The sequence below is a fragment of the Chiloscyllium plagiosum genome, unplaced genomic scaffold (genome assembly GCF_037043375.1).
Source record: "Chiloscyllium plagiosum isolate Xiang-an unplaced genomic scaffold, Cpla_swu_hap1 HiC_scaffold_5, whole genome shotgun sequence".
Lineage (NCBI taxonomy): Eukaryota > Metazoa > Chordata > Chondrichthyes > Orectolobiformes > Hemiscylliidae > Chiloscyllium > Chiloscyllium plagiosum.
This window is the reverse complement of record NW_028270143.1, coordinates 89,537,145-89,563,414: the sequence shown is the minus strand read 5'-3', so window position 1 is coordinate 89,563,414 and position 26,270 is coordinate 89,537,145. Positions and strand designations below refer to the sequence as shown.

Genomic DNA, 26,270 nt, shown 5'->3' with positions numbered 1-26,270 from the left:
AATTGAAAGATGTTTTTGTGCACTAAGGGGATCAGTGGATATAAGGATAGAGTATGAAAGTGGAGTCGATAGAAAAGTTTAGCTTTGATCTGATTGAATGACATTACATTCAGTGTCGCTGCCTTCCTGAGTGTCTGAGAAACAGCAGCAAATTGCTTCACTGATCTCTGCAGAGGCAGTTGGGAATGTTCCAGCAGCTCAGTAATAGATACTATTACTTCGGAAGGCTGCATGTGTTCAAATCATCTATCTTCATGGTACACACTGTCTGCAATGTTTATATACCCAGTTTAATGCTGACTTCAGAGATTGCAAACTGTAAATAAAAATTGGGCTATTAACGTCTGCAGAGCACTAATTCTGTCTGTATGCAAGCAGAAAGTAAAGATGGTTTTTATTCACTAAATTGTTCACTCGATGCCACTCAAGGACTGGTGCATCTTTAAGAAATGGATGACTGTCATAGAGTCAAAGAAATGTACAGCACGGAAACAGACCCTTTTGGTCCAACTTGTCCATGCTGACCAGATAGTCCAATCCAATCTAATCCCATTTGCCAGCACTTGGCCCATATCCCTCTAAACCCTTCCTATTCATATACCCGTCCAGATGCCTTTTAAATTTTGCAATTGTACCAGCTTCCTCCACTTCCTCTGGCAGCTCAATCCATTCACACACCACCGGCTACATGAAAAAGTTACCCCTTAGGTCTCTTTTATATATTTTGCCTCTTACCCTAAACCTATACCCTTTAGTTATGGACTCCCTCATCTCAGGGAAAAGACTTTGCCTATTTATCCTATCCATGTCTGTTATGATTTTATAAACTTCTATAAGGTCACCCCTCATCCTCTGACATTCCAGGGAAAACAACCCCTTGATAAGTTGTTGGAGGGAATCCTGAGGGAAAGGATAAACATGCATTTGGTAAGGAAAGGACTGATTAGGGATAGTCAACATGGTTTTGTGCAGGGGAAACTATGTCTCACAAACTTGAATGAGTTTTTTGAAGAAGTAACAAATAGGATTGATGAGGGCAGTGCGGTAGACATGATTTATATGGATTTCAGTAAGGTGTTCGACAAGGTTCCCCTTGGGAGACTGGTTAGCAAGGTTAGATCTCATAGAATACAGGGAGAACTAGCCATTTGGACATAGAACTAGCACTAAGGTAGAAGATGGAGGGTGGTGGTGAAGGGTTGCTTTTCAGACTGGAGGTCAGTGACCATTGGAGTGCCACAAAGATCGGGGCTGGGTCCACTACTTTTCGTCATTTATATGAATGATTTGGATCTGAGCTTAAGAGGTATAGTTAATAAATTTGCAGATGACACCAAAATTGGAGGTATAGTGGACAGCGAAGAAGGTCACCTCAGATTACAATGGAATCTTGATCAGATGGGCCAATGGGCTGACAAGTGGCAGATGGAGTTTAATTCAGATAAATGCGAGGTGCTGCATTTTGGGAAAGCAAATTTCAGCAGGACTTATCCACTTAATGGTAAGGTACTCGGGAGTGTTGCTGAACAAAGAATCCTTGGAGTGCAGGTTCATAGCTCCTTGAAAGTTGAGTCGCAGGTAGACAGGATAGTGAAGAAGGTGTTTGGTATGCTTTCTTTTATCAATCAGAGTATTGAGTACAGAAGTTGGGAGGTCATGTTGCAGCTGTGCAGGACATTTTTGCCCACTTTTGGAATATTGCATGCAATTCTAGTCTCCTTCCTATCAGAAGGGTGTTGTGAAACTTGATTCGTAGATGCTGGTGTGGAATGAGGTGAACAAAGTTAAAAATCACACAACATCAGGTTATAGTCCAACAGGTTTACTATTGTAAAACACAGAATTTATAGCAAAAGTTTACAGTGTGATATAACTGAAATTATATATTGAAAAAGACCTTTATCCAGGTCATTTTCAACAAATAATTTCAGTTATATCACACTGTAAACTTTTGCTATAAATTCTGTGTTTTACAATCTTATACTCCACAACCACCTGATGAAGGAGCAGCGCTCTGAAAGCTCTGATAGTAAACCTGTTGGACTATAACCTGATGTTGTGTGATTTTTAACTTTGTGAAATTGAAAGGGTTCAGAAAAGATTTACAAGGATGTTGTCAGGGTTGGAGGATTTGAGCTATAAGGAGAGGTTAAATAGGCTAGGGCTGATTTCTCTGGAGCATCAGAGGCTGAGGGGTGACTTTATAGAGGTTTATAAAATCATGAAGGTCATGATAGGGTAAAAAGTGGTGGGGGAGTCCAGACCTAAAGGGCATAGATTTAGGGAGGGAAGGGAAAGATATGAAAGAGACCTGAGGAGTAGCTTTTTCACGCAGAGGGTGGTATGTGTATGGAATGAGCTGTCAGAGGAAGTGGTGGAGGCTGGTACAATTACAACATTTAAAAGTCATCTGGATGGGTGTATAAATAGAAAGGGTTTGGTGGGATATGAACCGGGTGCTGGCAGGTGTGACTAGATTGGGTTGTGATATCTGGTCAGCATGGATGAATTGGACCGAAGGGTCTGTTTCCATGCTGTCCATCTCTATGACTCTCAGACTCTATAACCAACCTCCCATGGGGATCCTTGTCGAACGCTTACTGTAGTCCATATACATCACATCCACAGCTCCGCCCTCATCAATCCTTTGTTCCATTTTCAAAAAACTCAATCCAATTGGTGAAACATAATTTCCTATGCACAAAGCCCTGTTGACTATCTCTAATCAGTCCTTACGTGTAAATCCTGTCCCTCAGGATTCCCTCCAACAACTTGCCCATCACTGATGTCAGGCTCACCGGTCTATAGTTCCCTGACTTGTCCTTACTATCTTTCTTAAATAATAGAAAGCTTAATCTACTCTTGGGAAATAAGGCAGGGCAAGTGACTGAGGTGTCAGTGGGGGAGCACTTTGGGGCCAGCGACCATAATTCTATTAGATTTAAAATAGTGATGGAAAAGGATAGACCAGATCTAACAATTGAAGTTCTAAATTGGAGGAAGGCTAATTTTTATGGTATTAGGCAAGAACTTTCAAAAGCTGATTGGGTGCAGATGTTCGTAGGTAAAGAGACAGTTGGAAAATGGGAAGCCTTTGGAAATGAGATAACGAGAGTCCAGAGACAGTATATTCCTGTTAGGGTGAAAGGAAAGGCTGGTTGGTGTAGGGAATGTTGGATGACAAGAGAAATTGAGGGTTTGGTTAAGAAAAAGAAGGAAGCATATGTCAGGTACAGACAGGAGAGATCGAGTGAATTCTTAGAAGATTATAAAGGCAGTAAGAGCATACTTAATAGGGAAATCAGGAGTGCAAAAAGGGGACATGAGATAGCTTTGGCAAATAGAATTAAGGAGAATCCAAAGGGTTTTTACAAATACATTAAGGACAAAAGGGTAACTAGGGAATGAATTGGACCCCTCAAAGATCAGCAAGGCAGCCTTTGTATGGAGCCACAGGAGATGGGGGAGATACTAAATGAATATTTTGCATCAGTGTTTACTATGGAGAAGGACATGGAAGATATCGAATGTGGGGAAATAGATGGTGACATCTTGAAAAATGTCCATATTACAGAGGAGGAAGTGGTGGATGTCTTGAAATGCATCAAGGTGGATAAATCCCCTGGACCTGATCAGGTGTACCTTAGAGCTCTGTGGGCCCCTTGCTGAGATATTTGTATCATTGATAGTTCACAGATGAGGCGCCAGAAGACTGGAAGTTGGCTAACATGGTACCATTATTTAAGCAAGGTGGTATGGACAAGCTAGGGAATTATAGACCGGTGAGCCTGACATTGGTGGTGGACAAGTTGGTGGAGGGAATCCTGAGGGACAGGATTTATACATATTTGGAAAGGTAAGGAATGATTAGGTGTAGTCAACATGGCCTGTGTTATTATCACTTTCTAATTCATTGTCATATTCCCTCACACTCTATTACAGCTGACCTGGTGATGTTTCTATAATTAAAAGGATAATGTTTTCCCAGTGTAGCTGGAGGAATTGGGAGTGCTGATAGCTGCATGATGTAGTTCTATAATGTTTACTATTAAGGAAAAAGGTATTTGATGGGGTTAACCTTTTAAATTATGAGGCTGACATGTGATTTACCTCTCGGAAGATTAGAGTATTTGATGGAAGTCAATGTTGGTAATTTTGTTAGGACATCTCTTGCTCTAACAGAGCATTGCAAAACCTTGAAGCCAGTGGATTACTGACAAGGGAATGGGGGAGGATGGAAACACTTGAAGCACCTTCCAAAGTCACCAGCAGGATCTCATTCTAGAATTCCTCATCCTAGCTAACTCAGTGGATAGCTTGACTGGCTGGCACCTAGGTGGAAATGCAGCAACCTGAATCTGCAATCACAGCACAGGAACAATAAAACATTGGAGTGAAGAGTGTGAGTTTGGGACGATGAAGAGAAGGGCCATTGGATATGGTGGGTGGGATGGTGTAATCACTTGGATAAAGGAAAAAGCACCTGCAGAGGTGAGAGGATGGGAGGTCAATAATCCTAACAGACAGAAAGAGGCTGGGAATAGTGGGTTGAGATCAAATGCTTCCTGAGAAACCAGGACTAATAGTCCCGTTCCTCCTGGCTCACATGGATCGCTATAAAGGGCATTACCCTGTAGAGTTACCAACCCCTGCCTCCAATTCACTGCTACATTTTCTGAGCCTAGACAAACACACAAAAATCCAAGTTTGAAATTAGGCTCCCATTTGCTCTGGGAGAGCCAATTGAAATAGACTAACAAAGGGTCCTCTGCTTTGCATGGACAGCTCAAAATCTGCCATTGTAGAAATGCACATTTGGAATATTTTACCGTTTTGTCAGTCTTTCCCCTTTCCTCAACACTCTCTCCTTTTGTGGGGGTGGGGATTGCTCGGGATGGTTGAGGTGTTTAATTCCAAGGCTCCCATTTCTCTGTATAGACAAACATCGCACAGAAGGAGACCCATTGTGTCCAGTCATCTAAATGCAGTCTCTGCCAATTGTTGCAAAAACAAAACAGATGTAAGGAAATTCAGTCCTAGAATGATCTGTAAAGGCTATCATTAATTACATGCATAGTTCTTCACTGAACTATTTTTGTCCCATTCATGAGCATTTTTTCGGCCTTGCCAGAAATGCATGAAAGCTCACCATCATGTATAAGAATGTTCAAACCAAACTACAGAAAAACCTACATTCAGTTGTACAGCTTTTTATTTGAGCTGCATTACAGAAAGAACTAAGGATTAATGACCATAATGTCAACTACAGCTCAGCTGGTAGCACTCTTGTCTCTGAGTTGTACCGTTCTGGATTTAAATCCTTCTCTCGAGCCTGAGTCCAAAAATCAAGATTGATACTGTGAGTACTGAGGGAGTACTGCACTGTTAGAGAAACTATCTCTTGAAAGAGACCCATCTACTTGCTTTGGTACTATTTCTAAGAAGAGCAGGAGAGCCAACCCTGGGATCCTGTCCAATATTTTAATATCACAAAAAGCATTGATTGTCTGGTCAGTATCACATTGCTGTTTGCGAGACCTGGCTGTGCGCAAATTAATTGCCATGTTACCTCCATTATGCTAGGGACAAAACTTAGAAAGGTACTTTATTGGCTATAAACCACTGGTCATAAAAAGTGTGACATTACTACACATCTTTCATCTCTGTAGGTGTAGCAGTACTGCTGGATCTTAATCAGCTGATACATGCTGTACCATTAGGATGCTAGCCCTGTATTTATCAGGAATTTGGTCAACTTTGCTGGCCTGCCTAGCCCTGACAGCCCACAGCCTGCCTGACCTCTGAGGTATTGAGGCAACCCTCTCAACCATGTCCTCAACCCTGGCCATTGGTGGGATTGACCTGACAGCTTTTGGCATGAGGCATTGTCCTAAAAGGGACAGTGGTCACAGCAACAGCTTCACAACTGGCCATCACCAACAATATGCTGCCTGTTTCCTCACCATTTTCACCAACAATCTGATGTCCTATTTGGTCTGGCCTACAGGTGACTCCAGACTCACGGCAAAGTGGATGACTCTTAACTGCCCTCTGAAATGGCCCTGGAAGCTGCTCAGTTGAAAAGTAATTAGAAATGGGCAATAAATGTTGGCCCAACCAGCAATGCTCACATGCCATGAAAACATAAAAAGAGTCAAGTTTGGATTGTTGCTGCCTAACATGGCACTGAAGGAACAGAGTCAACAGTTGAAAAAAAAATTGAGAATTAAATTGTTTAGCTCTTTTTAGATGGACAGCATTTGCCAACAGATCTTTATAAGCAAATTGGCGAACAGCACAATTGTGTATTTCCATCATTGGCTTTAGAAATGAGTGAAACATATCAGATCCCATTAAACGGTGGTTCCACCATGTTGAAGAGCAGTGTTTCAGTCTGAGCAATTGAATTCTTGTGGTAGTTCTGGATTAGAATGGTGCTGGAAAAGCACAGCAGTTCAGGCAGCATCCGAGGAGCAGTAAAATCGACATTTCGGGAGATATCTCTCCACCCTTCAGGCACTCTGCCTCTATTCCTGATGAAGGGCTTTTGCCCGAAATATCAATTTTACTGCTCCTCGGATGCTGCCTGAACTGCTGTGCTTTTCCAGCACTACTAATCCAGAATCTGGCTTCCAGCAACTGCAGTCATTGTTTTTACCTTCTTGTGGTAGTTGCCTATTCTTCTACATGACAGGTCTCCAGATAATGCATTCTCATAGCCATCAGCCAAAGATTGATTTTCCTTATTAATTATACCATTAAAATTTGCCTTCAGGGAAGTGGAAATACCAATGCTTGGAAATTTACATTTTGACAACTACCTTGACATTTGAGTCCACTGCCCAAGCCCAGATTTATAAGCTGCCAAGCACCTAGGTTTAGTCCACATTGAGTGACAAATCAGAAAAAATGCATGTCTGCTGCAAGACAAACATTCTCCTCAGGTCGTCAGCACCAGATTAGTGCTGAAGTTCTTGACACAAATTTGCCTCAGAGTTTGATCCTGCAAATCATGGAGACATGACAGCATGGTGGCTCAGTGGTTAGCACTGCTGCCTCACAGTGCCAAAATCCTGGGTTTGATTCCTGCCTAGAGCGACTGTCTGTGTGGAGTTTGAACATTTCCCTCTTGTCTACATTGGTTTCCTCTGGGTGCTCCAGTTTCCTCCCACAGTCCAAAGATGTGCAGATTTGGTGGATTGGCCATGCTACATTGCTCCATAATGTCCAGGGATGTAAGGGCTAGGTGGATTAGACATGGGAAATACAGAATTACAGGGATAGGATGTGAGGATGGGTCCAGGTGAGATGCTCTTCGGAGGGTCAAAACAGACTCAATGGGCTGATTGCAGAGTTTCTACAAAATCACATATTGGCTGGAGGATGGGATAGTGAAAAAACTCAGGAGAAAATCTATTGCCCAGAGGCAGAGAAATATAAAAATAACAGAGTAAAAAGGGAAGGAATTTGATTAACCACACAGACTAGGAGAAAATACAGTAAAGTACTAGAAGATTGAGGAAATTCAAAAATATAGAGTAATAATTTCATCATCAGGATATCCCTAGCCCAACAGGGAAGGAAGCAGGGTTACATCTCATTCTAGGGAATGTGCTCCAGTGGGAAAAAAAATCAATGAATAGTGACCCCAGATTCTGTAGGTGTTGGGAAATGGATCTGCTCATTATGCTTGCACTTGTTTATTGGCGGGCTTTTCAACACAAACTTGCAGTCAATAGAAATCCAAACAAACCCATTACACAGGATCTAGAACATAGAACATAGAACAGTCTAGGCCCGTCGGTCTTCGATGTTGTGATGACCTTTTATACCACTGTAAGATGTGTGAACATGTATGAGCCGGACAAATACCTGTTGTTGGGGGTTTCCATTCTGGAGTTATAGATTGGTTGAGGATATCTTAGTTGCACTCAGGTTCACCATGTCTTGTGGGGAGTTTTCTGGACTGATCAAATTATTTTATATGCAAGCAGGTTTTACGGCGAGTGAAAGACCAAATTGCATGTAGCTGGTGGGCATGGATTCTGAACTTGAACAGACTGATGGATGACTGTTAGGCAAAAGACTTTCCACAACTGCTGTGTTGCTGTAACCTACTCAGCATTTTGCATCCATGTACTGGCACTAACTAGCTGTGATGAATAACTTTGTCATTTTAGTTTTCTGTATATCAATACCAATAACATATACCACACAGAATTGGGAACTTGCTGAGATGGATGTCTTGAAGTTTATTAACAACACTACCTATTTACACAGTTGTAATATCCGGAGTTGTGCTTATGATGTTACTGTCCATAGCATTCACATAGCTGGCTGACTACACTAACTTTGTGGTACAGAATGGCTGATGGCAAGGTGGGTATCTTTATACCGGAAGAATATATGTTATAATGTTATGTAACAGTCTTAAAAGTACAGTGCCTGTGTCATCTTGAATCTTCCATATTCCAACACTGCCTCCATCGTAAAACATCTTCAAATTCTTCTTCTCACATTGGCAACACCTTATGTGGTGGGACACATAACCATGTGATAGATGAGGCCAGGGCTTTTGGTTAATGCTTATGGATTTCAGCAAGTTCTTTGACATGGAAAACTGATAAAGATCATGGGATCCAGGGTAACTTGGAATGATGGATCCAAAATTGACAGGATACAGAGAGTGGTGTTGGGTGATTGTATGACCGGAGCTTGGTGTACTGTGGTGGGCCCCTTATTGATATTCATAAACAATGCAGGGGTTTGGTGATGATAAGTAAGGTTGTGGATGACACAAAGATTGGCTGGGTGGTTGACAGTGAGGTGGGAGGTGTTAGATTACAGGAGGATATAAACAGATTGGTCAGGTGGGCAGATCAGTGGCAGATGGAAATTCACCTTGATAACTGTGAGGTAATGCACCTTGGAAGAAGGGACAAGACAAGGGATTGCACAATGAATACCAATACAATAGGAAGCTCAGACGAACACAGAGATCTTGGATTGCTTGTCTACAGATCCCTGAAGGCAGAAGGACAGATTAACAAGGTCAAGTTAAGAATGCAAAGATGATGCTTGCCTTATCATTTGTCTCATAGATTATAAGAGCAGGGAGGTTATTTTGAAGCAGTACAGGACTTATATTTGGCCACTATATGCAGATCTGGTTACCACACTATAGGAAGAATGTGATCACACTGGAAGAGGTGTAAAAGAGATTCACCCTGGGATGGAAGATTTCAGCTATGAAGCGAGGCTTAACAAGCTTGGGATGTTTAATTTGGAATTGAGAAGATTGAGTCGGGTCTTGATAGAGGTGTATAAGATTCTGAGGGGCATGGACAATAGCTGTTGCCCTTAGTTGAAGTGTCAATAACAAAGGAGCATAATTTTAAAGTGAAAGGTAGGAGGTTTAGAGGAGATTCGAGGAAAAGCGTTGTCATTCTGACGGTGGAGGGGATCTGGATTGCACTGCATGGGAGGGTAGCTGAGACGGGAGGCCTCATAACCTTTAAAAAAATACTTGGATGTACACTTTAAGTGTCATAAAATTCAAGGCTATGGGCCTAGTGTGGAAAAGTGGGACCAGTGTAGGTAGACATAATTTTTGATGGTACAGACTTAATGGGCCAAAGGGCCTCTTCTGTGCTGTATAATTCCAACCACAGCGTCAATAAATCTCACTGACTTTCTAGCCACTGAATTCACCCACCATTCCGAATTGGATGGAGGTCCTAGAAGCAGCCTCATTTGTCCACCTCTAGGAGGGGCAGAGGGGTCCTTGAAGATTAAGTCCCATTTATATCCTGATGCCCAGGAATGTTTTAATTTGTTGAAATTTCTGCTGAAAAGAGCCAATATCAGTAACTTGAGAACAGGTACAGGAGAAATGTTTGACCAAGAAAACAGTAAAGCAGTGATAGCATTGTAAAGCATTAGGTTCAACCCAAACAAAGTTCTATAAGTCAGAAAGATGTGACATTCAAGCTTTATGATGATGGTGCAATTGATTTGTATTCAAACAAGGAACACAAAATAGACCTATACAAGAAATAAAGACGTATGGAATGAAATACATGGTAATAACTTCAGTGTAAAATTAACTATTGGATAAGAAGCAGAGAGTGGATTGAGATTTACTTGACCAGTGAGAATTTTGCATTGGAGGTCCGATATGTCATTGTTAGAAATAATAGGCAGATTCTTCCAAGTTTAATCCTGTTCATGTCTGTAGTGGGACTTTAGACATGATCTCACTGGAAGCAGCCAACTAAGATCCCACTGCCAGGATCAGTATTTAAGGAGAGATAGCCAGCTGACTCAGGCTTTCTTGTGACAACAATGTGAGTACTGCTGAAGGGTCTGGGACATGAGGGGGAACAATGCCTGTGGGTGATACCTGCTTTATCATGTAAAGGTCAGATCGACTGGAACTGTCAAGCTGCTCCACCCCTTCTGATGTGCACTCACCGCACATGAACAGCTGAGTTATACACACAGCTTGATTCAATTCCTCACTGGAAGAATCTGAAAATTTAATAATTGCCCCATCAGTAATATCAAGTGGTTTCTTGTTGATAAGCCCATGGGTTCCCATCATGCTCTATCTTCCCTGGGGAAAGGTGATTGGAGGTAGGAGTATGATGGCAAAATAGCCAATAAGGTTTTTCAAACATTTCCAGCACCCACCTCCAAACCAGTGTGCAAGTCCCTCTCTTTGCTTTCCTTTAGCCTGGACCTAGGTATTGGGAGCAACATCATGAAGTTGGGAGCTTATACAAAATTTGGCAGCAGTAACTAGTGAGGAGAATTATAAACAAAGTGTCAGAGATTAATGAAGTGAGCAGAGGGAAGGGAGCTGCAATCTTATGTTGTTAAGGGTGAGGTGATGAACTTTGGGAGGAACAATGTAGAGAGGCAGTACAACCTAATTGGAACAATTTAGAATGGTGTGTGCAGGCAGAAGGACATGGCAGATTGTCTAAGACCAAGGAAGAGGAGTTTAAGGTAAGTAGTAAGTAATTTGAGGCAAGGTTTTCACCCAGAGGGTTGTAGAAATATAGAACGCACTATCTAAGAGGGTGGTGGAGGGAGATACTCTCACAACATTTAAGAACCTTCTAGCCAAATACTTAAAATACCATGCTTTAGTAAGATATGAGTCAAAACGTATGGGGGTGCTGGAAAAGCATAGCCGGTCAGACAGCATCCGAGGAGCAGGAGAGTTGATGTTTTGACCATAAGCTCTTCAACAGGAATGAGGCGGGGGGGGGGGGGGAGGAGGACAGGGCGGTGCAAAGTTGGAGGCTTGGAACTGGGATGAGGTGGAGAAGTTGAGGAAACTGGTGAAGTTGACATTGATTCTGTGTGATTGGCGGGTCCCAAGGCAGAAGACGAAGTGTTCTTTCTCCAGTTGTTGGATGGCTAGGATTTGGTGGTGGAGGCGGCCCAGAAATTGCATGCCCTTGGTGGAGTGGGACGGGGAGTTGAAGTGATCAGCCACAGGGTGGTGGGATTGTTTGGTGCATGTGTCCTGGAAATATTGCCTGAAGCGTTCTGCAAGTTGGCATCCTGTCTCCCCAATGTAAAGGAGACCACATTGAGAGCAATGGACACAATAGATGAGGTGCTTGGATGAGCAGGAAAATCTCTGTTGGATGTGGAAGAATCCTTTGAAGCCTTAAATGGAGGTGAGGGAGAGGTGTGGGTGCAGGTTTCACACCTCTTGCAGTGCCAAAGGAAGCTGCCACTGATGACTGGAGGAAGCCACCACCAAATCCTGGCCACTGGATGACTGGAGGAACAACACCTCATCTTCCACCTTGGAACCCTCCAACAACACAGGAACAATGTCGATTTCACCAGTTTCCTTATCTCCCCTCCCCCAACCTTATCCCAGATCCAACTCTGCAACTCAGCACCGCCCTCTTGAATTGGTCCACCCGTGCATCTTCCTTCCCGCCTATCCACTCTACCTCTGCTCTGACTTATCACCATCATCCCCCCTTCATCCATCTATCACATTTCTAGTTAACTTTTCCCCAGCCCCACCCCACTCCCTTTTAACTTTTGAAGGTCTTATAAAGAAAAGCTGAGAGACTTGGGTCTGTTCTCACTGGAAAGAAGAAGGCTAAGTGGGGATTTGATAGAGGCATACAAGATAATCAGGAGATTAGATAGGGTAGACAGTGATAGTCTTTTTCCTAGGATGATGATGTTTGCTTGTACGAGGGGACATAACTACAAATTGAGGGGCAATTGATTTAAGACAGATGTCAGAGGCAGGTTCTTTCCTCAGAGAGTGCTAAGGGCGTGGAATGCCCTGCCTGCCAATGTAGTTAACTCTGCCACATTAGGGAGATTTAAACAATCCTTGGATATGCACATGGATGATGATGGGATAGTAAATGGGGACGAGCTGAGAATAGTTCACAGGTCAGCCCAACATCGAGGGCCGAAGGGCTGTTCTGTGCTGCATTGTTTTATGTTCTATCTCTCAGCCCCTTACCCCCAACTCTTCCTACATTCCTGATGAAAAGCTTATGCTTGAAATGTCGACTCTCCTGCTCCTTGGATGCTGCCTAACCAGCTGTGCTTTTCCAGCATCACACTTTTTGACTCTGATCTCCAGCATCTGCAGTCCTCACTTTCTCCCCATAGTAAGGTATGGACCAAGTCCGGGTAAATGGTATTAGTATAGTTTGGTGTTTGTTGGTCAGCATAGACAGGGTGGGTCGAAGGGTCTGTTTCTATGCTATGCTGTATGACTCTACGTATGACCCTAAGATCTGTGGAACATATTTATATTTGCTTAAAGGTGACAAGACAAGATGATAAGATAGCTAAGAAAGTATGCTGTTGAAGCGTAAATTGGGAAATAAATACAAAAGGGGTGTGTTATTGCTTTATAAATAGAGGTTCGGCTCAGTGAGAATGTATATGCAATTCTGGGTACCACACTGTGAAAAATGTCAAGGCTTTGAACCAGGTACAGACCTTTACCAGGATGATAAGTGACAAGGAACTTCAGTTTTATGGAATGCAGCATTCCAAGTTATTTCTTTCTCTTCTGCGTGAATCTCTGAGGTCTGTGTATGGCAGCGACTTCTGGAAATGGACGTCAATGCTGCATTCTGTGTTGATATGTCGATCACTTGCATGGAATGTCAAAATAGCTGTGCACAACTGCACAGCTTAGTGAGAACATGGGTGGACTGTGATTGTTCTTAGAGCAGAGAAGGTTAGGGAGCATTTTAGTAATGGCCATCGCAATTTATGCAGTTTTAATGGAGTAGATTAGAAGAAGCTGTCCAATTCTGCAAAGATGTTGATGACCAAAGGTCATAGACTTATAATAGATGACAAATTAACTAGAGAAGAAGGCAAAATTATGATTTAGAGTGCACTTCATGAAAAGGTGGGAGAATCAGATTCCACTGGATTGTTTGATAGGCATTGGGCTTGAACTTGAAGAGAATATTTTCTTTTAACTGTTCAGAGTTGTTATGGCACACGTCTGGAGCAGGTGGGACTTGAACCTCGGCTTCCCGACTCAGAGGTAGGGACTATGCCCTCTTGAGGAGACTAACTGCAGAGTTATGGGATACATCTGAGTAGTGGGATTAAATTTAATTTATTGAGCATCTTTCTTTGCTGAACCATTCTATGTCATCTTAAGAATGACTAAAATCACTACATTTTTATACCATTCAGCTTGTCATCAGAAACCATAACTACACCGAAGAAAACCAATGGTAGATGCACCTGAAGCAGAATCCTATAAACATAACAGGGAATGGTCCGTGTCATCTCATTACTGATTCATTGCAGAGAATGACATATGAAACAGCAGTCAATCGCTTCACTGCTACAATATCACCGGTTAAGCAACCAGTTTGAAAGTGCTTTAAGCTTCAGCCATAATAATGACAGAATCAATTTGTTATGTGAACGACTTTGGGAGGTTGTCAAGGGGACTGTTTCATTTATTCTGTTTTTACAAAGAAAGCATAAAACGCATTGAAGATCTCTGTTCTGATTTCATTACAAGTAACAGAATAACAGAACATAGCAAATACGTAACTTCACCTCCTTGCCTTTATGACATCGCTGTATGTCTGGTCCACTTTTAATTCTATCTTCTCTAAGCTACTAGAAATTTACAGAAATGGTAACAGTTATTATTCTTGGAAAACAAATCAAATTGAAGTCCACTAAAAATGCTTTTTTATCCATCAGATAAATCTGTACATTAATAATTAAATAAATGTTCAATCCAGTTGTTTCTGATTTGTATCTCCTACTTATTAGTAACAAATTGTTCCTTTAAAAATTGACCAAAACAATTCATCTGATAATATGATGCTTCATTACATTTATATTTTAAAAAGATATTAATAGAGATGCATTAATTTACTTCAGTACATAATATACTCGCTTTTAAGCATGGTGTTAATTAGGACCAGGAAGAAGTCACTGATCGATGTTACACTCATCAGGGACATTTCAAGAAAGAGCTTTAATTGTTGAAGGAGAAAATGACTGAGAGGGAGGGGCAAAAATCCAAATGCTTAACCTTAATATAAATAACGAATTATTCAGGATCAGTAAGAATTATTTTCTTTTTTGTTTCTATCTTTCTTTCCAGCATTCATTGTCAGAAATCTAGTATAATGCTGACTCTGAAATCCAAAAACAGAAACAATCAGCTTGTTTAGGCGATGGGTCACTAAGCACAACTGCTTCAACAACAATAGCATAACATTGGCGTAACAGTTTTATCAAGAGCCTCTTGGCAGAAACAGAACAAAAATTTCCTTCTGCTAAAAAAAGTGGCCTCTGTCTCAGAGGCACGAGCTATGCACTGTGCCTTGGTGAAGCAGCCACCTTCCTTGTATTAGCTCAGAGAATAAAACACATTTGAGCTAGATCTCAAATCACAATCAGGCTCAAAGCTCACTACAGTGGTCTAACTAAATGTTAAGAAACATTCACTGAGCGACCTTTTCCTACCTGAACTAAAGTTTCAATCTGATAGTGTTTATCATTTAAGAGTGCAGTGTAAGTACAATCATCTACTATTTCAGTGGAATTGGGAGGAATCTTTAATGATAATTTGTTTGTCAATACATGAATAGTTTACTTCAAAAGCCAGTAGGTAAAGCCTGAGGGAGGCTGAATAACATCTGAACTTCAGCAGTATGAAGCCCAGTCAATTTTAGATTTGTGGATTCTTCTGCATTCTCCAGTTGTTAGGCCATTCTGGTTACTAATCAGTCAGTTCCTGGGGACTCTCATCTCTTTAAAGGAGGGAAGCCTGTGTCCAAGAGCTGCCTGCTTCTTGGAGGGCCATCAGCCATTATTGCCAGGGTGACTGATCATATGATCCCTAATTAGGAGTTTTCCCCTCCCCCTCATACCAAGACTAGAGGGAGGTCTTATGGGTCATTGGGGGGTGTCACCTGACAGTCTCACCATGCAGCAAATGACCTGCAGATCTCTGATAAAATGTGATTCTCATAGACAAGGAAGCTGAGTCCCACACTCCCCATGCCCACTTCTCTTCATGGAACCTGGAACCCCCCCAAGCTCCCAGCTTGAACGAGAAGCTGGTTAAAATCCAGCCACCCAAATCTTTTTCCAGCCTAAGTCTCCCAGAGAGCAGCTGTTTGGCAAGCAGCAATGCAAGGATCTGTCACGATACTCAGAGCTTTCTGAAGGAGCTTGCAACAGGATCCCTCTGAATCCAGAAGAACATCATATCTTCCAGCCGTGACTCTGTTTCTTGCTTGGTAGATTCTGTAGGAAATCACACCAGCTTTCCCTGCCCAGTTAAATTGGCTGCCAATTTCTGTTCAGAATCTCCACATTGAAAGAATGAGCTGCTGGTGATCTAAAATGGGCGTGTGCAGGATCAGTATGGGAAACTGGTTACTCAGGGATAATGGTAGTTTGCATCAATCCAACAGAGTTCAAATCACTCCCTCTGTACTGAAGTCCCTCCTACATTACCCTGCAAATCTGCCATTTAAGATTTAGAAATATTGTCTCTCCACTGAAGGTTGTTTGCATGTAAGGATCTAATTTCCTGGCTCCATTTTTTCTTACCTATTGATTTGATAATTATGTGTTCTCTGTATTAGTTATGATTTCTAAAACTAATATAAGCAATTTAATGTTGGAAAACTAGAAGCAGGTTGCCTTGATATGACAACTTCTTATTTGTTGGTAAAATCTGCCAAGTTCCTATACTTCTCATCAACCTTCCTCTCATCCTCTACATAGACACCTGCAAATGCACTGGGTACAAGTGAATACTGACAAATAAACTTGCTTCTCAGACAGAATCCTTACAGCTTCTAACACTATGCCTCCTGTCCTGAGTGCTCAGTGTACCATTGGAAACTGCTGAGAAGAATGACTGGCTCCTTCTACTGCCTGCAAATTGCTACATACCGAAATCCACGAGTTTGATGCCTCCCTCTGTTGTTAATAGGATGTTGTTGCCCTTGATGTCCCGATGGATTGTCTTGTTGTTATGTAAATGTTTCAGACCCTAAGGAAAATTCAGTGGTGATGTTATATTATTCCTGAACCAAGAAAAAAGCCCAGCGAACATTAAAAAGTGAGCCATTTTTAATGCTAGCATGCCACCTGCATCTCACTGAAGTAGAATCATAGAGTCATAGAGATGTACAGCATGGAAACATACCCTTTGGCCCAACTCATCCATGCCAATGAGATATCCTAAATTAATCTTATCCCAATTGCGAGCACTTGGCCCATATCACTCCAAAACCTTTCTGTTCATATACCCAAACAGATGCTTTTCAAATGTTGTAATTGTACCAGCCTCCATCACTTCCTCTGGCAGCTCATTCCATGCACGCACCACCCTGTGTGTAAAAAGTTGCCCCTTAGATCGCTTTTATATCTTTCCCCTCTCAAAGTTAAAGCTATGCCCTCTCGCTTTGGACTGTGACTGTCACATGTGACTGTAATTGGGGCTGAAACTCTGTGAAATGCTTTAGTTTGAACTGACAGACTGTAAATGCTAATGAAATATAAATCTTACCATTAGGGCTTCATGCAGGATGTAGGCAATAATCAGTTCGCTCATTCTCTCACCTCGTTTTAACAGCCCTTTGGCAAGATCGGTCACAGAACCTCCACTGCACAACTGAAAGAACAAAAAAAAAATGATTGTTAATGACAATAATAACTTCAGCTTGCTTTTCGATAGTGCCTTGAATAGGGACGGAAGCTTCCAAGGTCCTTCACATAGGGGTAAGAAATATGGAAGCTGAGCCAAAAAAAAACTCAGAATACTAAAGAAAGATGGTTATGAATGATGGCTTAAATTGATATAACACTTTTAATGCAGTAAAACATTCCAAAGAGTTTCAAAAGCAAATAAAATTTAATACCCAGCTTCATAAGGAATTAGAGACTTGATTTAAGACAGTTGATGCCAAGTTTAGGCAATGAGGAAATATCTTATGGGGATGGAGAGTGTGAAAGATTTAGGGAGGGATTTCCAGAGGATAGGGCACAGGAAGCTCAGGGTGCAACCACCAATGTTGCAGAGATAAAAGTCAGAGCCACCAATGTTGTGGACAAAGTAGTCAAAACATGTAAGAGAGGTGGAGGCTAGATATGTTGGATAGTTGTTGGTCTACAGCAGGTTATAGATATAGGGAGGACTGAAACCACGAGAGGATTTGAAAGCAAGGGGAGGATATCAATGAAGAAAAAGGAAACAAAGTGGGTTCAGTTGGCTGAAGACACAGTTATCAATGCAGGAGTGAAAAAGACAAAAATAAAATCAGATATTTATATCACATTTACCATGACCACCAGAAGTCCCAATGTGCTTTATAACTAATTAAATACTTTGGAAAGTGCAGCCATTATGGTGATGTTGAAAATACAGCAAGTTGCACACAGTAAACCCACAGAAACAGAATGTGAAAATGAGCAGACAACGTGTCTCTGTAACAAAAACAGAAATTGCTGGAGAAACTCAGCAGATCTGGCAGCCACTATGGAGAGAGAAAAACAGTGTTAGTGTTCGTTTCCAGTCCAAGAACATTCTTCAACTCTTGTTTTTTGTTGCTGATTTCTAGTATTCACAGGTCTTCATTTCATTTTAGTCAGTTTTTGTGATTGTGATTAAGGGTTAAATATTCTCCATGATATCAGTTATAGAGTCATAGAGTCATAGAGATGTACAGCAAGGAAACAGACCCTTCGGTTTGCTGACCAGATATCCCAACCCAATCTAGTCCCACCTGCCAGCACCCGGTCCACATCCCTCCAAACAACCCTTCCTATTCATATACCCATCCAGATGCCTTTGAAATGTTGCAATTGTACCAGCCTCCACCACTTCCTCTGGCAGCTCATTTCATACATGTACCAACCTCTGTGTGAAAAGGTTGCCCCTTAGGTCTCTTTTATATCTTTCCCCGCTCACCCTAAACCTATGCCCTCTAGCTCTGGACTCCCCTACCCCAGGGAAAAGACTTTGTCTATTTATCCTATCCATGCCCCTCATAATTTTGTAAACCTCTATAAGGTCACCCCTCAGCCTCCGACGCTCCAGGGAAAACAGCCCAGCCTGTTCAGCCTCTCCCTGTAGCTCAAATCCTCCAACCCTGGCAACATACTTGTAAATCTTTCCTGAACCCTTTCTGATAGGAAGGAGACCAGAACTGCATGCAATATTCCAATAGTGGCCTAACCAATGTCCTGTACAGCCGCAACATAACCTCCCAACCCCTGTACTCAATACTCTGACCAATGAAAGAAAGCATACCAAGCGCCTTATTCACTATCTAATCTACCTGTGACTCCACTTTCAAGGAGCTATGAATCTGCCTCCAAGGTCTCTTTGTTCAGCAACAGTCCCTAGGACCTTACCATTAAGTGTATAAGTCCTGCTAAGATTTGCTTTCCCAAAATGCAGCACTTCACATTTATCTGAATTAATCTTCATCTGCCACTTCTCAGCCCATGGCCCATCTGGTCATGATCCTGTTGTAATCTGAGGTAACCCTCTTCGCTGTCTGCTACACCTCCAATTTTGGTGTCATCTGTAAACTTACTAACTGTACCTCTTATGCACGCATCCAAATCATTTATGTAAATGAGAAAAAGTAGAGGGCCCAGCACCGATCCTTGTGGCACTCCACTGATCATAGGCCTCCAGTCTGAAAAACAACCCTCCACCCCACACTCTGTCTTCTACCTTTGAGCCAGTTTTGTATACAAATGGCTAGTTCTCCCTGTATTCCGTGAGATCTAACCTTGCTAATCAGTCTCCCATGGGGAATCTTGTTGAATGCTTTACTGAAGTCCATATAGATCACATCTACCACTCTGCCCTCATCAATCCTCTTTGTTATTTCCTCAAAACAATCAATCAAGTTTGTGAGACATGATTTCCCACGCACAAAGCCATGTTGACTATCCCGAATCAGTCCTTGCCTTTCCAAATACATGTATATCCTGTCCCTCAGGATTCACTCCAACAACTTGCCCACCACTGAGGTCAGGCTCACTGGTCTATATTTCCCTGGCTTGTCCTTACCACCCTTCTTAAACAGTGGCACCACGTTAACCAACCTCCAGTCTTCTGGCACCTCACCTGTGACTATCGATGATACAAACATCTCAGCAAAAGGCCCAGAAATCACTTCTTTAGCTTCCCACAGAGTTCTCAGGTACACCTGAGCAGATTCTGGGGATTTATCCACTTTTATGCATTTCAAGATATCCAGCACTTCCTCCTCTGTAATATGGACATTTTGCACCATTTATTTCCCTACAGTCTATATCTTCCATATCCTTTTCCACAGTAAATACTGATGCAAAATACTCGTTTAGAGTGTCACCCATTTTCTGCGGCTCCACACAAAGGTCGCCTTGCTGATCTTTGAGGGGCCCTATTCTCTCCCTAGTTACCCTTTTGTCCTTAATGTATTTGTAAAAACCCTTCGAATTCTCCTTAGTTCTTTTGCCAAAGCTATCTCATGTCCCCTTTTTGCCCTCCTAAAGTATCTTGTCTTTACTTTACGTATACTTCCTTCTTTTTATTAACCAAACCCTCAATTTCTTTAGTTATCCAGCATTCCCTATACCTACCAGCCTTCCCTTTCACCCTAACAGGAATATACTTTCTCTGGATTCTTGTTATCTCATTGCTGAAGGTTTCCCATTTTCCAGCGTCCCTTTACCTGCGAACATCTGCCCCCAATCAGCTTTCGGAAGTTCTTGCCTAATACCGTCAAAATTGGCCTTTCTCCAATTTAGAACTTCAACTTTTAGATCTGGTCTATCCTCTTCCATCACTATTTTAAATCTAATAGAATTATGGTCGCTGGCCCCAAAGTGCTCCCCCACTGACACCTCAGTCACCTGCCCTGCCTTATTTCCCAAGAGTAAGTCAAGTTTTGCACCTTCTCTAGTAGGTACATCCACATACTGAATCAGAAAATTGGCTTCTACATACTTAAAAAGTTCCTCTCCATCTAAACCCTTAACACTATGGCAGTCCCAGTCTATGTTTGGAAAGTTAAAATCCCCTTCCATAACCACCCTATTATTCTTACAGATAGCTGAGATCTCCTGACAAGTTTGTTTCTCAATTTTCCTCTGACTATTGGGGGGTCTATAATACAATCCCAATAAGGTTATCATCCCTTTCTTATTTCTCAGTTCCACCCAAATAACTTCCCTGGATGTATTTCCAGGAATATCCTCCCTCAGTACAGCTGTGATGCTATCCCTTATCAAAAATGCCACTCCCCCTCCTCTCTTGCCTCCCTTTCTATCCTTCCTGTAGCATTTGTATCCTGGAACATTAAGCTGCCAGTCCTGCCCATCCCTGAGCCATGTTTCTGTAATTGCTATGATAACTTAGTCCCATGTTCCTAACCATGCCCTGAGTTCATCCCTGTTAGGCCCCTTGCATTGAAATAAATGCAGTTAGATTTATTAGTCGTATCTTGTCCCTGACTGTTTGACTCACTTCTGTTCTCAGCTGTGCCCGTCTCAGATCAATCTCTTTCCTCACTATCTTCCTGGGTCCCACCCCCCACCTTACTAGTTTAAATCCTCCCGAGCAGTTTTAGCAAATCTCCCTGCCAGTATATTAGTCCCCTTCCAATTTCGGTGCAATCCATCCTTCTGGTACATGTCACTTCTACACCGAAAGAGATTCCAATGATCCAAAAATGTGAATCCATTTCCCATACACCAGCTCCTCAGCCATGCATTCATCTGCTCTATCCTCCTATTCCTGCCCTCACTAGTTCATAGCACCGGGAGTAATCCAGATATTACTACTCTCAAGGACCTCCTTTTAAAATTCCTGCGTAACTCTGTAATCTCGCTTCAGAATCTCCACCTTTTCCCTTCCTATGTTGTTGGTTCCAATGTGGACAATGACTTCTTGCTCGCCCCTCTCCCCCATGAGTACATTCTGCACCCTCTCTGAGACATCCTTTATCCTGGCACCAGGGAGGCAATACACCATTCTGTTTTTTCGCTGCTGGCCACAGAAATGTCTGTCTGTACCTCGGACTAGAGAATCCCCTAACACAATAGATCTCTTGGAACCTGACGTACCTCTCATTGCATTTGAGCCAGTCTCAATGTCAGAAACTTGGCTGTTTATTCTACGCTCCTCTGAAAATCTATCACCCCCTACATTTTTCAAAACAGCATACTTGTTTGAAATGGGTATAGCCACAAAAGACTCCTGCACTAGCTGCCTACCTCTCTTACCTTTCCTGGAGTTAACCCATCTATGTGACTGTATCGGAGACTTTCCCCTCTTCCTATAACTGCCATCCATCACATTCTGTTGCAGTTGCAAATTCTTCATTGCTTCCAACTTTCTCTCCAACCGATCCATTTCATCTGATAAGATTCGCAACCAACAGCATTTATGGAAGATATAATCCGCAGTAACTCTTAAACTCTCTTTAAACTCCCACATCTGACATGAAGTACATATCACTCTACTAAAGGCCATTTTTGCTCCTTCACAATCTGCAGACCCAGAAAATAACAGCGTCTTATTCCTCTACAAATGCTGCCCCAGGTTAAATTAATAGTTATGGCTTGTATTTTAAGTTTAATCAAGAGACATATCTCCAAAAACATATTATCAAGAAAGAACCCACTCTACTCACTACTGCAGACTTTCTGTAGGACACTTTAAAAAAATTAACTTATCTGATTCTGTGCTGTGAACTTCATCTAACAGTTCCTCCAAGATTAGTTGTGAATTTCACTGTTTGTTAATTTTCCCAGACACACTCTGATGTCCAGCAATAAACGAATTCAAACAGCAAAGGCAGTACTGTGCAGGTTCATTCTGGTCAGTTTCTTTCTCTTTCTCTCTTACCTGCAATGACCTCACCATGCACTTCCTTTGTTTGTTCTTCTCTCTTTTAAAACTGCTGTTGTTTTGACTTTTTTTTTCCAAAGTTCCAAAACAATGCAACAGTATATAAAACAGTAATTGCTGCTCCTGGAATTCGAGGAAATCACCTCCAACACCTAATATACCTCAAAAAAGGAGCAGCTATTGCAGCCAGAAATTTTTTCCGTCCTCTATTAGAATTACCCAGAATCCTCTTTTCCTGCACTTTGGTGAGATAGTGCCACAGGATCTCTTACATCCAGAGGACATTCAATCAGACGACAGTGCATCCTGTCATCTAGAGCACCCTGATCACATCAGCCTGAATCTTAAGGCAGGAGGGGTGTGGAAATCATCAGAACAAAATGTTTGGGTGGCAGAATTGTGTTGTGTGGTGATACTGGGGAATTGGAACAGGATCTGGTGAGTTCTCTATCAAACTTCCCTCATTAATTAAGTACCCTGCACCTGTGGCAAACCCCTTAGCTGATTCTCACCCTATTCAATCACTTATTATTGCTGTGATATCCTGGAATGGAGAAGCATCACAACAGCTTTAAAAGGCAGTCAGGGCAAACAAGGGTTGGGTGGGAAGCAGAGGCATGTATTCAGGTGGAGACAAGTTCAGTGCTGTGGGGAAACGCACAGTGCAGGAGGCAAATGCGGTACAGTGTTGGACAGCTTGGCAGGCTTTGGGTGGATTATTTGTGGTAACTACTACTGTGGCCTGCCCAGATGTAAGGTATAGTACCTGGGTGCAAATAACATCAAACAATCTCAGGTTTTAAGGAGCAAGGAGAAAAGTTGGAGGCAAATTTAAACAACACAATTCAACAAAACCTTTTCCACGGCAATTAAGATGATAAACAAATGCTAATTTAGACAGTGATACCCACATCCCATTAATAAGCAATGAAACTGTTAGTTTCACTATGGTGATGGTAAGGATGGAAAACCATGGCTATGAGGAAAAAACTTGAGATCTTGAGACTTTCCAATGGAGTATTTTTAAAGCGGGGGTAATGAAGAATATTTCCTGTGGTTGTGTAGTTAATGATGAAAAGGCATTACAATCCATTCTGCTATAATGCAATATCTCTGTTCTCATACAACACAATGTTATGAAAAAAAATCACATAATAACAGCACCATTTAAACTAATGAGGCCGAATCGCTTTATGACATTAAAAGATTGCACTTGAGAAAGAGTGTCCCCAATTCGTCAATCATGTTATAATGAATTTACATTAACAAAACATGTGTTATAGTAGAACAACCTTTAATTGATAACAATCCCTGAAAATATGAGAATAGTGTTTATTTCACGAAATGTGTTATACGTGTATGAAATTCTTCAGCATATGAGAAGTTGCAGTAGGAACAGTTGCAACTTTTAATGGAGTTAACAATTTCTCCCTTTTAACATAGTTTTGTAGCAAAATGGTATCATGGGGCTAAGACTAGGACAGGTTAATATGATTATATGGCTCATTAATTCGAGTCAGAGGTGATGGGATTAAATTTTAAAGTTACCTCATAATATATGAGTATCTGGGATTCTATCCAGATGTGATGGAATTAACATAGCCAGTGACCCAGTTGTGAAATGGGCAGGCTGGTCATGGGAGCTGGTAAACCTAAATGGGATTGCAGCAACGTCTTTTCAGTTGATCTTAGTTACCTTTAGGTTTTCTCGGAGAAATTATTTTGGGGTTTCACACCAGCTCATGTCTAATGAATACCACCAACCACTACCCCTCCATCTCCACTAAACTCTCTGCACCTGCAAAACTCCTAAAATAAAGTCAATCATCCTGGAAATAATCACCCCACATTTTACACAGTCTGACACTTATGGGAGTTACCATTTAAATTCTATTCATGATTTTTATAATGTATCATTTCAGTGAATGAACGTAGACAGTGCAGCAACAGTGTCTTTGTGGAGCACTTGCAGCTCATAGGAATCTAATTAACTTTTGGTTTCTCCCAAGTTTGTCTGTTCCTGTTCTGAAACTGCTGATTCATGCCGTGATATGATCCATAGGGACCAGTGTACATTCAAGATTTGGACACACTAATACAAACCAGCCACCTCGTCCAGCTTATTGCTCATGTTTGTCAGACTAGAGATTAAAACTATTCAATCCACCAGGATCCTAATTGACATTCACAGATTTCTGCCATTTAAGGTAGCATTTATTGCCCATTTCTATTTGCCCAGAGGGCAGTTAAGAGCCAACCAGATTGCTGGGGGTCTGGTATCACAAATGAATCTGATTAAGTAAGGATGGCAAATATCTTTTTAAAGGACATAGTGAGCCAGATGGTTTTTACAATTATTGACAGAGGTTACATGATTGTCGTTAAGCTAGCTTTTTTTTATTGAATTCAAATTTCACCATCAGAACACGAACCCCAATGTTTTGAATTAACAGTCCAGTGACATTACAACTAACAGCCAGTGAATTATTGTCAAAATGCAGCCACTGTAGAAATTCAGCAGTCAATATCTGCACAACCAAATCTCACAAATAGCACTGTGGACTAAAAACTCTCTGTCTGTGCTATTGATTGAAGGAAAAACATTGGCCAGTGCGCCAGATAGCTCTCTGCTCATTTCAAAATATTGCCATGGGAACTTTAACATGCAACTAAAAAGAACAAACAGAGCATAATTTTAATTTCTCATCTAAAAGACAGCACATCTGATCTGGCCTCAAAACACATGGCTGCAGTCACTGAATTCATACCTAAAATTCACAAATTAGCTGCGGAATTTCAATCATAGCGTCAGCCAATTAAAGGAAAGTCACCTCTGTCGGTAGAGTGAACAGAATTAGAGAGGAACTACATCATGCTTTGCCCCATTAATTCTGCTCATTTGCCAACCAACGTCCCTTTCAAGTTTGATACAATCCTCTTCATAGTTTACAAATGTAACAAGATCTGCCTGTAAAAGAGATTTGTTCTGTCTTGTTTCTCGAGAAGCAGGGTGTTGTAATTCTGGTGCCAAGGTGTCTGCTGCATGGAAAGCAGAGTAAATAGGTTTGGCCTTTTTCTCGACAAAAGAAGCATGAGTGGGTGGAGTCAGGCTCAGGCAGACTCAGAGTTTTAGTTTTTGCTTTTAATTATTGATGTTGAGATTTGGAGTTAAAACTACTCAATACAGCTCTCTCTGCTGTAAGTGGGGCAAAAAATCTGCATCTGTTTGTGGATATATCCTGGACTAAAACCCTCTGAACTTTGCACGTAGGTTTATGGAAATTACATTGGACCAAAATTCATTGAATGTTTGGACTCAAGAAGCTATGGGTCTCAACAGAACAAGGGAAGGCTGGTTGGGACAGACTGTGTAATGTGCAAGCCTATAGGCAGTTGTCTGGAACAGGGGTTAGCTTACAAAATTAAAGAAAGACCTCCATTTAAGCCCCAGCTTCAAACAATGAAAGCCAGACAGCAAGACAAAACAATTTCAGACCTTCTGGAGCCTACAAAGGTACAGAGACATTAAACTTTCAACAGTGCTCGGGAACAGAAACACTGAACATTCCACACCATTGTGCTACATGTAAACCTGCTTTGCCTTTGGATGCAAGCACCTTCACACTACTAGTCAAACTTGTAACAAACACCCATCCAAGGGAAATACTGGACATTTCAGACCATCGTAAAACCATTCACACCTTAGCCAGTAATGAGGAGGCTCATCTAGCCCTGACAGGAGGAACAATAGTTTGGTGGTTGAAGCCAGATTTGGCGGGAGATAAGGGGTGTAAATATATGGCTTACTTGTAAAACAGAAGGCTGGCTGCGAGTGTAAATGTATTCAGCA

At 41.7% G+C, this 26,270-nt stretch overlaps 1 protein-coding gene across 12 annotated transcripts in view; it reads right to left on the bottom strand.

The window, feature by feature from the left end:
* The window catches only part of myo3a (myosin IIIA), a 433,748-nt gene that overhangs the window by 285,109 nt on the left and 122,369 nt on the right, over positions 1-26,270 (bottom strand). For 9 of the 12 annotated variants that reach the window (XM_087987435.1, XM_087987437.1, XM_087987436.1 and 6 more), the window contains exons 4-5: positions 17,078-17,182; positions 16,459-16,558 (exon numbers count right to left, since the gene is read on the bottom strand). In XM_087987435.1, coding sequence (XP_087843561.1) covers positions 16,459-16,558; positions 17,078-17,182 — 205 coding nt within the window. Of the gene's footprint in view, positions 1-14,091; positions 14,113-16,458; positions 16,559-17,077; positions 17,183-26,270 lie in introns of those variants that run through there. The other 3 variants (XM_087987439.1, XM_087987441.1, XM_087987442.1) reach the window with 3 other exon arrangements.